The sequence below is a fragment of the Lucilia cuprina genome, chromosome 5 (assembly GCF_022045245.1).
Source record: "Lucilia cuprina isolate Lc7/37 chromosome 5, ASM2204524v1, whole genome shotgun sequence".
Lineage (NCBI taxonomy): Eukaryota > Metazoa > Arthropoda > Insecta > Diptera > Calliphoridae > Lucilia > Lucilia cuprina.
In genome coordinates, this window is record NC_060953.1 from 5,578,613 (window position 1) to 5,590,623 (window position 12,011).

The following is a 12,011-nucleotide window of genomic DNA, read 5'->3' on the forward strand; positions in this document are numbered from 1 at the left end:
AGACTAGACTATAGACTAGACTATAGACTAGACTATAGACTAGACTATAGACTAGACTATAGACTAGACTATAGACTAGACTATAGACTAAACTATAGACTAGATTATGGAGTAGACTATAAACTAGACTATGGACTAGATTACAGACTAGACTATAGACTAGACTATAGACTAGATTATAGACTAGACTATAAACTAGACTATGGACAAGATTATAGACTAGAATTTAGATTAGACCATAGACTATAGGCTAGATTATATACAAGACTTGTATTTATTTAAACTATATTAACTTACATTTATCAAAATAATCTTTTTTATTATCCGGCAAAATTAACTATTTTTGAAACACTTTCTTTTTTTTTTTCAATTTAAGTCAACAACTGTTTAACTTGAAGAATTGTTAAAGAATATTGCATTTGAAAAGTATTTTTAGTGTTTTTATAAAAAAAAAGTGATTAAGTTTTTGATAAAATTTATCTAAATGTTATTATTTGTTTAAATAAATAATGTAGAAATTGTTGAAATTTATATGTTAAGAATAACAGATAACAATGTTATGAAAAAGTTGAAGTAGGATATAAAGTCCAGTTAAATATGTATAAGATAATAATTTAGGAAATAAATTTAAATAAATATTGTACGAATTGTGATTTTATTGCTTAAGGGAGGTACTTAACTAAGTTATAGTGTAAAAAACATAATCCTTATGTTATAAGTTTTAAAATTACAATTTTCCATACTTGGTACATAACCTCCTTGAAACCACTCTCCCTTTCTTGACTCTGATTGTTTTATAACTCTTGCTTGGAAGGTTAGTCTTGTGTCTATATCGTTTATATTTCAATATTTATTATACGTACCGTTTAACGTACACACTAACTAGCGTAGTTATGTTGTTTACGTTTTGCTAATTTACTTAATAAATTGTTGTTATTGCTATTGCATCTATGAGCAGCAAAAGTTATGGGTATAATATTAATAACTAGATATAGAATAAACAAATAAATAAAACACACTAAGGGAGGCCGGTATATAAAAAACAACTAAGGCAAGGTATTGTAATAAATAAAATTTTATTATTATTTTTTTTTTTTTAATTTTAAATAATCCATGTTATTTAATCACATGCTGGGAACATTACTCATGTGTGTAGAAGTGTCTTGCCATTTACTTAATTGTTTGTGCAAAAAAAAAACACACACACAGACCCCCTTCTAGCCCTTCTGTTATCTAACCAAGCTCTCTTATTACTTTGTTAGTGTTTTTGTTTTGCATATACTTTGTTATTGTTTTTTAATAACTCTCTGACACATCCGTATGTATGTACATATGTATATACTTTTCCATTAAACTAACTACTACAACAAACAAAACTCACACAATGTATGGTTATCAGGCGATAAACTCGTGCTTCTATTCAGTCAATGTTAAATTTGGAATTTTTTTCTTCAGTTCATTTTAAACCCAAACAACAACAACAATTAATACATTTACTTTGTTGTTGCTGTTTTTTAGTATAATATATACATGTGAGTAAGCTAAATAAAAATGCTGACGAAGCAAATATTTGTATTAACAAGAGTCGGTTGTCACGTTTTAATTTTATTTGTATGAATTTTAATTTAGCAATATAAATACATACCGCCATTTCTAATCTTTTTTTTCGTTTACTTAGTTAAAGTGTTGTCTATAGACTTTGTTCTGCTGTGTGTGTGAAAGATTTTTCTTTTCTATTTAAAGAGTGTGTCACTTGTAAGAAGAAGAAGATTACGCAGAATGATTTAAATGTGTTGCCAAATCTTTAGGAGAAAAAAAAGCGTCATAGACTTGCCAACATTAATCGTTAGTACAGTCTATAGTCCAAACTTTTGTCAATAGTCTAGTCTTAAATCTAATATATAGTCTAATGTAAAGACTAGTATATAGTCTAAAGTCTAGTCTATAGTCTACTCTATAGTTTAGTCTACAGTCTAATCTATAGTGTATTCTATAATCTGCTATATAGTCAAGTCTATAGTATAGTCCCGTCTATAGTCTAGTCTACAGTCTATAGTATAGAGTCTAGTCTAAAATCTATATATACTAGTCTACACTCTAGTTTACAGTCTAGCATATATACTAGTATAGTCTATAGTCAAGTCCATTGTATAGTCTAGTCTATACTTTAGTCTATAGTCTAGTCTATAGTCCAGTTTATAGTCTAATCTATAGTAGAGTCTAAAGTCTATATTCTAGTCTTTAGTTTAGTCTATAGTCCAGTCTAGTCTATAGCCTAGTCTATAGCCTAGTCTATAGTCTAGCCTATAGTCCAGTCTATAGCAAAGCCTATAGCCTAGTCTATAGTCTAGCCTATAGCCTAGTCTATAGTCTAGCCTATAGTCTAGTCTATAGTCTAGCCTATAGTCTAGCCTATAGTGTAGTCTATAGTCTAGCCTATAGTCTAGTCTATAATCTAGTCTATAGTCCAGCCTATAGTCTAGTCTATAGTCTAGCCTATAGTCTAGTCTATAGTCCAGTCTATAGTCTAGCCTATAGTCTAATCTATAGTGTAGTCTATAGTCCAGTCTATAGACTAGTCTTTAGTCTATTCTATAGTGTAGTCTATAGTCTAGTCTATATTCTAGTCTATAGTCTAGTATATAGTCTAGTCTAGACGTCTATTTTATAGTTTAGTATATTGTTTAGTCTACAGTCTATTCTATAGTCTAGCATATAGTATAGTCTAACGTCTAGCCTGTAGTCTAGTCTGTAGTATAGTATATAACCTAATCGATAGTCTAAAACTAACTATATACATCTAGTCTACAGTCAAATCTAACAAAATGTTTAAAATTAAAAAGAAAACCTCTTAATTAGCATTACTTGTATTAATGCATTCAAACGTTTTTAAAACTTTTGTTGCCTAGCGGCTATTTTTAAAAAAGTTCAACAAAACTATCTAAAATTTAAGGGCAAACATCAAAAATTTCTTTAGAATTAAAATAAAAAAATTTAATGATTGAACACTTTTTGGGTGATAAAGCAGTTTTGTGTCTTTATCTTTTTGATGAAATGCCATGAAATTAATTTAGTTTTTTTTTTTTTGCATAATTTGGTTGTGATTTATAGCATTCAAAGCTAATAAGTTATTTTTTTTATATAAATGATTAATTTGTTTTTAATATTATTAATGGGTTTCCAATTACCATTAAGAAAAAAAATTTCATAATGGAATATTTTTTTATTGCTACACACTTGAGTGAGCAGCTCTTTTTTTAAGGAATTCTTTGGAATAAATAAAAGGTATTGAATAAAAAAACGCTTTTGTGTATTTTAAAAATAAGATAAAACTGTACTAAATATTTGTTTTCTTTTTAGTACAGTTTGCAAATGAAGTCAGCTGTTTGGTAAAAATAAACAAACGAACAAAAAATAAAAACAAGATAAACACGATAAAAAACTGGTAAAAAGCAACAATTTTTAAAAGAGAGAGAGAGTATGATAATTATTTCAATATAGTTTGCTCTTTGAAAAAAGTCCTGTTGTATTAAAGGAAGTAATAACTCAGGTTATGTTTTAAAAAAGTTAATTTTAAACAGGTAGTCCTTTACACTAAAAAATTTTGAAATTTTTTTCAAGAAAAATTGTTTAATAACTTAAAATTTCACTTTTTTTCTTATTAAAAACCAAAATGCAAACATTTTTTGTAAATAAACAATGCTCTGCAAAGAACAAACAAAACAAACAGCTGTTGGGTTAATCATTCACTGTGATTAACAAATTGACAATCCCTTTTTGTTACAATTCAAAAAAAATGTATGCCAAATTATTTTGCAAACAATAACAACAAAAAAGTAGTCCTTGCTAAGCAAAACAAATGAATAGACCACAAAAAAAGTAAAGAAAATAAGAAAAAACATAAAACAGCTAAAAAATTATGAATAAACCAGCTGAAAAAAACCGCATGTAGTAAAAAAAGCTTCGTTAGTGAGAGGGATATTAAGGGGAAAAGAGTTTGAGAGAAAGAAAGAGAGAGTGAGGAATGAGTAAGAAATTATAAATACACGTGAGGTTAAATGAAAGGGGAGTGGATTTTTTTTTTTGAAAAGAAATTGAAAATATTGAAAAATTTGTTTAAAAATTAATGAAAATTAAGTTGAATAATTAAAGAATTGTTTTATTTTTTGGGAAAATTCGTATAATTTGGTTTTAATAACTTTAATAAAGGTAGATGAATAAGTTTTGTTTGGGAAAGAGAAATAGGTAGATAGGTATGTATTAGGATTTTCTTTAAGAAACAATGAGTGGGAGTGAATAAAAGTTAAAGGAATAGGTATGAAAAAATATTAAAAAATAATTATAAAACACGTGTGATTAAGTTGAATGAAAAGGATTTTTTTGAAGAAAATATTGTTAAATAGGAAGTACCTATAAAAGAAATTTATAAAACTTTAACAACGAATAAATTTATAACATATTGAAATAGGATCTTATTACAGGGATCTATAGTATAATCTAGTCTTATCTATAATATAGTACAAACTGATTTTAACTAATGTATAGACTGGACTATAGACTAGACTTCCAAATAATCTAATGTCTTTGGTCTGTTCTATTAGTCTAGTCAATAGCACTAGTCTTAAGTCTAGTTTATAGCGTAGTCTAATTTAGTCTTTATGCTAAGTCATGGTCTAGTCTTATCTACGTTTTTGGTCTAGTCTATAGTCTTGGTCTATAGTATATTCTCTCCTTTTCTGTAGTCTAGTCAAGAGTCTAGTCATAATCGAGTCTATATTCGAGTCGTCAGTCTAGTCTACAGTTTAGTCTATAGTCTAGTCAACAGTCTAATGTATAATCTAGTCTAAAGTCTAGTTTATAGTCAAGTCTAAAGTTTAGTATATAATCTAGTTTATAATCGAGATTATAGTCGAGTCTAGTCTAGTCCAACCTAGTTTATAGCTTAATCTAGTCTTTATGCTAGTCCATTGTCTAGTCTATATACAAGTTTATGTTCTAGTCTATATTTTAGTCTATAGTCTAACCTAAAGTTTTTTATAGTCTAGTCAGCAGTATAGTCTGTAATCAAGGTTATAGTCTGGTCAAAAGTTAGGACATAATCTAGTTTATAATCTAGTATATAGTTTAGTCTATAGTCTAGTTAAACCTAGTTTATAGCTTAATCTAGTCTTTATGCTAGTCGATGGCCTAGTCTATATCCACGTCTAGTCTGTATTATATTATATAGTATGGTCTATAGCCTATTCTATCCTTTTCTATAGTTTAGTCAAGAGTCTAGTCTATAATCGAGTCTATAGTCTTATCTCTAATCGAGTCTATAGTCTAGTCTATAGTAAAATCTATAGTCAATAGTCTAAAGTTTAGTGTACAGTCTAGTCTATAATCCAGCATATAGTCTAGGCTATAGTGCAGTTTATAGTCTAACATATTAGTTAGTCTATAATAATTTCTACAATCCTGTCTTTAGTCTAGTCTATAGTCTAATTTATAATCTACTCCATAGTCTGGCCTATAGTATAATCTATAGTCTAGTCTATAATCTAGTCTAGTTTATAATCTATTATATAATCCAGTCTTTACACTTATATAAAGTCCAGTGTATAGTCTCCTCTATAGTCCAAAAATTTCTATTAAATTATAAATTTATTGCAAAGTTAAGTAAAGAAATTTTGTTTTTAAACATTAGACTAATTTGTGCTTTAATTTGTTTAAAAATTTTTAAGTTATTGCATAATTTTGGAGGATTTTTAGTTTAAATCTTAAGGGTTTTAAAGAGTTAAGTAATTTTCTAGCTAAAACATGACAAGTTTTTTTTGTTTTCTTAAACAAATTTGTCAGATGTTTGGCGCCTGTTAGGTTTTTCTTATCCCTTTCTCTCCTCCCACTTTTACCGCTTGACAATACGATAGAGATTTATTGATTTTTATCAAAAAAAAAAAAAAAAAAAAAAACGAAACAAAAATATGTTAATTTCCAACACTGACGTAGTTAAACAATAAAAATTGTACAACAACAGCAACAACAAACAAATGAAAAATCCAAAGAAATACATATTGTAAAATAAAAAAAACACAAAAATTATTGAAAATGTATAAAGAAAATTGAAAGAAAAAAATTCCATAAAATTTGCATAAGAGATTGAATAATAGTAAAATTTTGTTTTAAATTTATTAAAACTTCTTTTTTATAAATTTGCTCTTCTTACGCCCTTTTCCTTTTTTTACACCCTTAATAAAACAACAAAAACTTTCACAAACACACACACATACTCATTTCTCCTCCTACTCCTTTATCTTCTCCACGTACTTAAGGAATTTTCTTTATAGATTTTTTTTCAATTTTTTATAAAAATTTTTATTAAAATCAACTATTTACTCACTTGTTTTAACAAAACCTATTAGTTTTTCTTATTTTTGTTTGCACTTTTAAAACACTTTTTAGTTTTAAAGTTTTTTTTTCTGAGTAATTTTTCTTTTTTTTATTAAAAAACCGAAAAAAGATGTTTTCTGTATTTTAGCAAGTTATAGGAATACAGTTTTTTCTTTTTGTTCTGACGCGACTCTGTGTTTTATCCAAATTTATTTTTGTATTTTATAGTTTTATTTTATATATATATTTAGTAGAGCACGTTTATGCGGTTTTAGACGTTTTGTTACTCAAACGAGAATGATTTTTACACAGTTGAAACAAAAACATTTAAATGGTACTTTTTCCTTTCCTTTTTTGCTTTTGCTTTTTGCTAAAACACATGTATTTGTTGGTATAACAAAAAAACACTCTCTCTTTGTAAAATTGCAAAAAAAGCTTACGCCGCTTTTCTCTTCGTTTTGCATACAACAATGTCAGCTGCAAATAACAACGGCGTTAAAATTTAACAACTGCCTCATTTGATACTGTAAACCGGCTAAGATTTCATATGTGTTAATAAACATCAGAATATTTTGTACTTTTTGATATCGGAGAAGTCCAGTATATAGTAGGGTTCTATAGTTGAAACGAAAAGTCGACTTTTTGCATTTTATGAATAGTCGAAATTTTGACTTTTTACATTTTATTAAAAGTCGACTTTTCGACATTCCGACTTTTTGCATTTTATGAAAAGTCGACTTTTTGCATTTAGTTAAAAGTCGATTTTTCGACCTTTCGACTTTTAATATTTTATAAATAGTCGACTTTTCGACTTTTTCCGACTTTTTCGACTTTTTCCGGGTTCTATAGTTGAAACGAAAAGTCGACTTTTTGCATTTTATGAAAAGTCGACTTTTCGACTTTTTGCATTTTATTAAAAGTCGACTTTTCGACTTTTTGCATTTTATGAAAAGTCGATTTTTCGACTGGAATTTTTGAGTTTATTCGACTTCTTTCTATTTTTGACTTTCCGACTTTTTTGACTTTTACTGAATTTTTCGACTTCTTTCGACTTTTTCCGACTTTTTTCGACTTATTCCGACTTTTTTCGACTCTTTCCGACTTTTTTCGACTTTTATTTACAAAGTCGACTTTTCGACTTTTTTTCATAGACGATAGTCGAGTTATCGACTTTCTTGAAACAAAATAGTCGACTTCGACTTTTCGACTTTTTTCGACAAAAAGTCGATTGTTCGAAAGTCGATTTATAGAACTCTACTTTATAGTATAGTATCTCTTTAAAATTATAGACTAGCTGCCATTAAAAAAGCAACATTTTTTTTTAACAAAATCTAACAATTGCCATTACTGTAAAGCTAACAGCTGTTAAGCTAACCACTTCCTGTGATTTACCCTATGACAAATGCAAAAACTATTGTGAATTATCTTAAAAAAATAAACGTCATTCGCAAAAACAAAGAAAAACAATAACAAAACTAACGAAAAAACAGAAAATTTGAGAAATTATTAGAAAAAAACTTAATTTTTTAAAGAAAATTCAACTAAAACTAAAAAAATTAAACAAAAATGGTAAGCTTAATAAAAAAATACATTAAACATATAAATACAAAGAAAAAAACCTAAAATTTAGTTTCAGTTTGGTGGTTTTAATGTAATGTTTCCCGAAGCAGGACGCAATTTTAAGGCATCCTACAAATGTTTCTCGGTATCCATGCTGCCGGGCAATGAAAGACAAGATGTGGAGAATGGTGGCAAAAGTAATACTATTCAATACTATTTTAAACAAAAAAATTGTATTATAATTCTTATAATATTCTAGTTATAATGCCTCCCTCTGCCTTGGATTCATTGACGCGTTTAAATGTTGAATATCCCATGTTATTTAAGTTGATCAATAATAAAAAAGGTCGCACATCACATGCTGGCGTTTTAGAGTTTGTGGCCGATGAGGGTAAATGCTATTTGCCCTATTGGATGATGGATAATTTACTGCTAGAAGAGGGAGATATCTTAACAATTGAAAGTGTTTCTTTGCCGGTGGCTAAGTTTTCGAAATTTCAGCCTCATAGCACAGATTTTTTGGATATAACAAATCCCAAGGCTGTATTGGAAAATGCTTTGCGTAATTTCGCTTGTTTGACTACAGGCGATGTGGTGGCTATTAAATACAATAAGAAAGTGTATGAATTGTGTGTGTTGGAAACGAAACCGGGAAATGCCGTCAGCATTATAGAGTGTGATATGAATGTAAGAAATTATTTTATATGAATGACTAAATACTTTTATTAATTTCCTTATTTTTAACTTGTTAAAGGTGGAATTCGAGGCTCCGGTGGGTTACAAAGAACCCACGACTGCCAAAAAAGAGCAACCGGTAGAAGAACAGCCTCAAGATCATGTTATGGAAGAAGTAGTGGAAACCTTCAAAGGTTCCGGCGTACGTCTGGATGGTAAAAAGAAAAAGGACTCACAATTGGATACACCGGTCATTAAAAAGGTTAATTTTATTTATTTAACTATTAGAAAATACCTTTACGTTTCAATTTCCATAGATTTTAGCTCGTGGTGTTCCAGATTATGACTACAAATTTGGTATGTTGAAATTTGATCGGACCATCAAGCCCATAAGCGATCGTGTGGCTGAGATCGAATCAGCACCCGAGCCGGAAGAAACATTCCAAGGCCAGGGTTTCTCCATGAAAAAATCACGCAAATAAATTAAAATTTTTTTTAATACATAACATTTTAAATTTTAATAAAATTTCTTTAAAATATTTTACAAAGGTAAAGTAAGTTTTATAATTTCAGCAGGTTTGCCAGGTGGTGGTGGCACTGAAGTCATAGGTGGAAGTTTGCGTATCTTACGACCAAAACGACCATCTTTACGTTGCCATAAACCAGAACGAGGACGATTACCCAATTCACGCATGCGTTGAGCAGAGCCTATATGTTGCTTATTATGTTCTATGTTACTAACACGTCCTTGTTACAAATAAAAAAGAAACACTTTTTGTTTTTCAATAATTTAACAATGAAACTAACTACTTACCCACGGTAGCCATGCAAGTTTTATCAAAAGCAAATTCTCTTTTGGAGGGTAATTGCACCACCACCTTATCATCGAATTTACGCAAAATAGTACCAAACGTACCAGCCGCATGTATCATATGACAGGGATAACCGGGATTCTTTTCCAAATTATGTATTCTAGTGCCCACTGGCAAAGCTCCTAAGGGATAAGCATCTCCCTCATTGGGTCTAACTAGAAAATGATTTTTACTTTATATTAGCAAAAAAACATCAAACATGTTTTCCATATCTACCTGGTATTCTGGGTATAAATCTGGAAGTTTTGATAATATCGCCAGGTTTCATATTTTCACTGGCCAATATATATTTCAATTCATCGCCCACACCCACTAAAGCTATTTTGGCTGTACGACAGCCATCATCTAAAATTTCCAAAACTTTTTCCTCCTGAGCCGGTCCCTCCACAGGGCCATCACGTACCCATTTAATCCAATGATATTTTTGCTTAATACCTCCACCAATACCCTTGGCTACCACACGTCCTGTCACAGGATCTCTACCGGCCAGATGGGTTATTTTTAAGGGCTCAATTGTGTATTCATCTTTAAAATGTACAATACGTCTAAATTGTCTGCCGCCACCTGGTTTAGGTTTTTCCACAATTTTGGTTTTAGTTCTCAACTGTAAGGCCGACCAGGCGGAGGTTTTTGTTATTAAAGAAGTCTTTGGTGTTTGTAAAGCACAACTGGCCATTAATCTTGTTAAGTTATTCATTTTTTAATTAATTATTATCGTTTTAAAAAGATTATTTAACAAATTCTTATTGGATATGAAAAAAAATAAATGCCATTCACCGAAATGTCAAAGAAAACAGCTGCCGTATAATATATACAAAAACTGTTTGTTATGTTAACTTGAACATAATAATATACATAAAAGCTTTGGGTTTTGTAAATAAAATCTAAGCAAACTTGTCAGCACTAATAAATGTCAAATAATTTTTTTGTTTGTTTTGTAAACAAATTTATGATTTTATTACTTCCATAACATCTTTTAAAAACTTTTGCACCTCTGGATCTTGCATTAAGGCCCTTTTCTTCATACTTAACACCATGGCCAAAACATCGGGGCATTTCTCCTTTTCTCTAACCGCCTTTAAATCTGCATCATGACCTATCTCATCTTCATCTCCAGCACTTAGAGCACCAGATGTTATTGTATTATTAGGCCCACTGCCACCAACTGCTACGGGCTCTTCTGGTGGAACAGCATTAGTGCTGGCGTTTTGTTCTTGACTATCATTGTGGGCCACAATTTGCTTGATTTTATGTTTATATTTGCGTGGTCCAGTAGAGGCTGTTACATTTGTTGTCGCGGTGGCTTCCAAAGTTGGTGTAAGGTGTTTATTTTTATCTGTTCTTTTGTGATAAGGTCTTTTTTGTCGGGTAGTTTCAGGTTTTTGAGGCTCTTGCTTAATATCGGGTGGTGTTTTGTTATTGTATGATGTTTCCTCTAATGATGTGTTTGCTTGGCTGAAGTCTTGTAGTCTACGTTTTACATGCAAATTTAGCTTAGCCTTTATATTATGGGGCGAAGATTTATCCTCAGGCGTAGAAGGTGGTGAAGGTTCACGTTTAATTTGTAAATTTTCTGGTAAATCACACATTTTGTTGGTGGCCCAAAGAATGATCAAAAGAAAAACAATACATTTTACAACTAGAGTTGCCAGATTAAAAAAATTATATAAAATAAAATTTATATTTTAAATAGTTTTTTTATTCGAGGCCAGTGTACACTTAATAAGGTAGCCTCGTCCGCACAGCTGATCATCAGCTTTTACAATCTTATCTGTCAAAATTCCTGTTTGTTTACATAGAAAAAAAATCGCAAAAGGAGTAAAAATTTTAAAAAGTGAAGAAAATTATGGTTTTAAAGGAGCTTTCTAGGTCAATCGTGATTAAATGTCTTTGTTCTCCTTCTCTCTTGATAAAAAAAGAAAATCTTTAGCTCCGGCATACGTTCCAAATCAGTTTCAACTATTTTTAACACGACCAATCACTTTTCACAAAAAACACGTTTAATTCGGAAAATTGGTCTTCCCAATAGATATAGTTATGATTTTCAGACATTCCACGTTTAATTAATATAATATATTAATATTAATAGTTAAAAATTTAAATAATTGCTAAAAACTCATATTTTTATTGTGTTTATTTGTTGCTTTTTCATTCTACACACACAGCTTTTTTTGACAGATGGGATTGTTCTACAATAACAAATCGCCTGTTGTTTTTGTATTGTTGTATTTGTTGTAGCGACGAGGCTACCTTATTAAGTGTACACTGATTCGAGGCAGCACAATATGGTTTTTTTTATTTTAAGTTGTATATATAGGCAATTATATAGACAACAAAAAAACTATTTTTATATTTGTTTACAAAATTCCACTTTTTAAACACTCCTTAAACAATGTAACTATAAGCTAAAAACTTTGCCGGCTTATAGTCGCCTTTAAGCCGACACCGAAGTTTTTAGTGTCAGCATCCGCCGCCGTTAATATTTGTCGCCGCAGGTCTCTGGTCGTCGTGCACAGCACAGAAAAGGCGAGTAAC

The 12,011-nt window shown here is 29.9% G+C and overlaps 3 protein-coding genes and 1 long non-coding RNA gene across 4 annotated transcripts in view; 1 reads left to right on the forward strand and 3 right to left on the reverse strand.

The window, feature by feature from the left end:
• LOC111685176 overlaps positions 1–6,703 on the reverse strand; it is a 10,754-nt gene extending 4,051 nt beyond the window's left edge. The window contains exon 1 of the long non-coding RNA XR_002762746.2: positions 6,380–6,703. This is a non-coding gene — a long non-coding RNA (uncharacterized LOC111685176). The remainder of the gene's footprint in view (positions 1–6,379) is intronic.
• A 1,153-nt stretch (positions 6,704–7,856) lies between these two features.
• Positions 7,857–9,107, forward strand: LOC111685164 (ubiquitin fusion degradation protein 1 homolog). The gene is made up of 5 exons (XM_023447405.2): positions 7,857–7,938; positions 8,000–8,126; positions 8,189–8,616; positions 8,684–8,866; positions 8,922–9,107. Exons 1-5 carry the CDS (start codon positions 7,936–7,938, stop codon positions 9,084–9,086), a joined length of 906 nt encoding a protein of 301 aa, XP_023303173.1. The 5' UTR covers positions 7,857–7,935; the 3' UTR covers positions 9,087–9,107.
• Positions 9,094–10,173, reverse strand: LOC111685165 (39S ribosomal protein L2, mitochondrial). Its single transcript, XM_023447406.2, has 3 exons — positions 9,693–10,173; positions 9,419–9,631; positions 9,094–9,351 (listed from the first exon to the last, which is right to left on the reverse strand). Exons 1-3 carry the CDS (start codon positions 10,171–10,173, stop codon positions 9,146–9,148), a joined length of 900 nt encoding a protein of 299 aa, XP_023303174.2. The 3' UTR covers positions 9,094–9,145.
• Positions 10,174–10,416: 243 nt separating this feature from the next.
• Positions 10,417–11,853, reverse strand: LOC111685174. The gene is made up of 2 exons (XM_023447415.2): positions 11,838–11,853; positions 10,417–11,115 (listed from the first exon to the last, which is right to left on the reverse strand). Exon 2 carries the CDS (start codon positions 11,063–11,065, stop codon positions 10,424–10,426), a length of 642 nt encoding a protein of 213 aa, XP_023303183.2. The 5' UTR covers positions 11,066–11,115; positions 11,838–11,853; the 3' UTR covers positions 10,417–10,423.
• Positions 11,854–12,011: the final 158 nt, after the last annotated feature.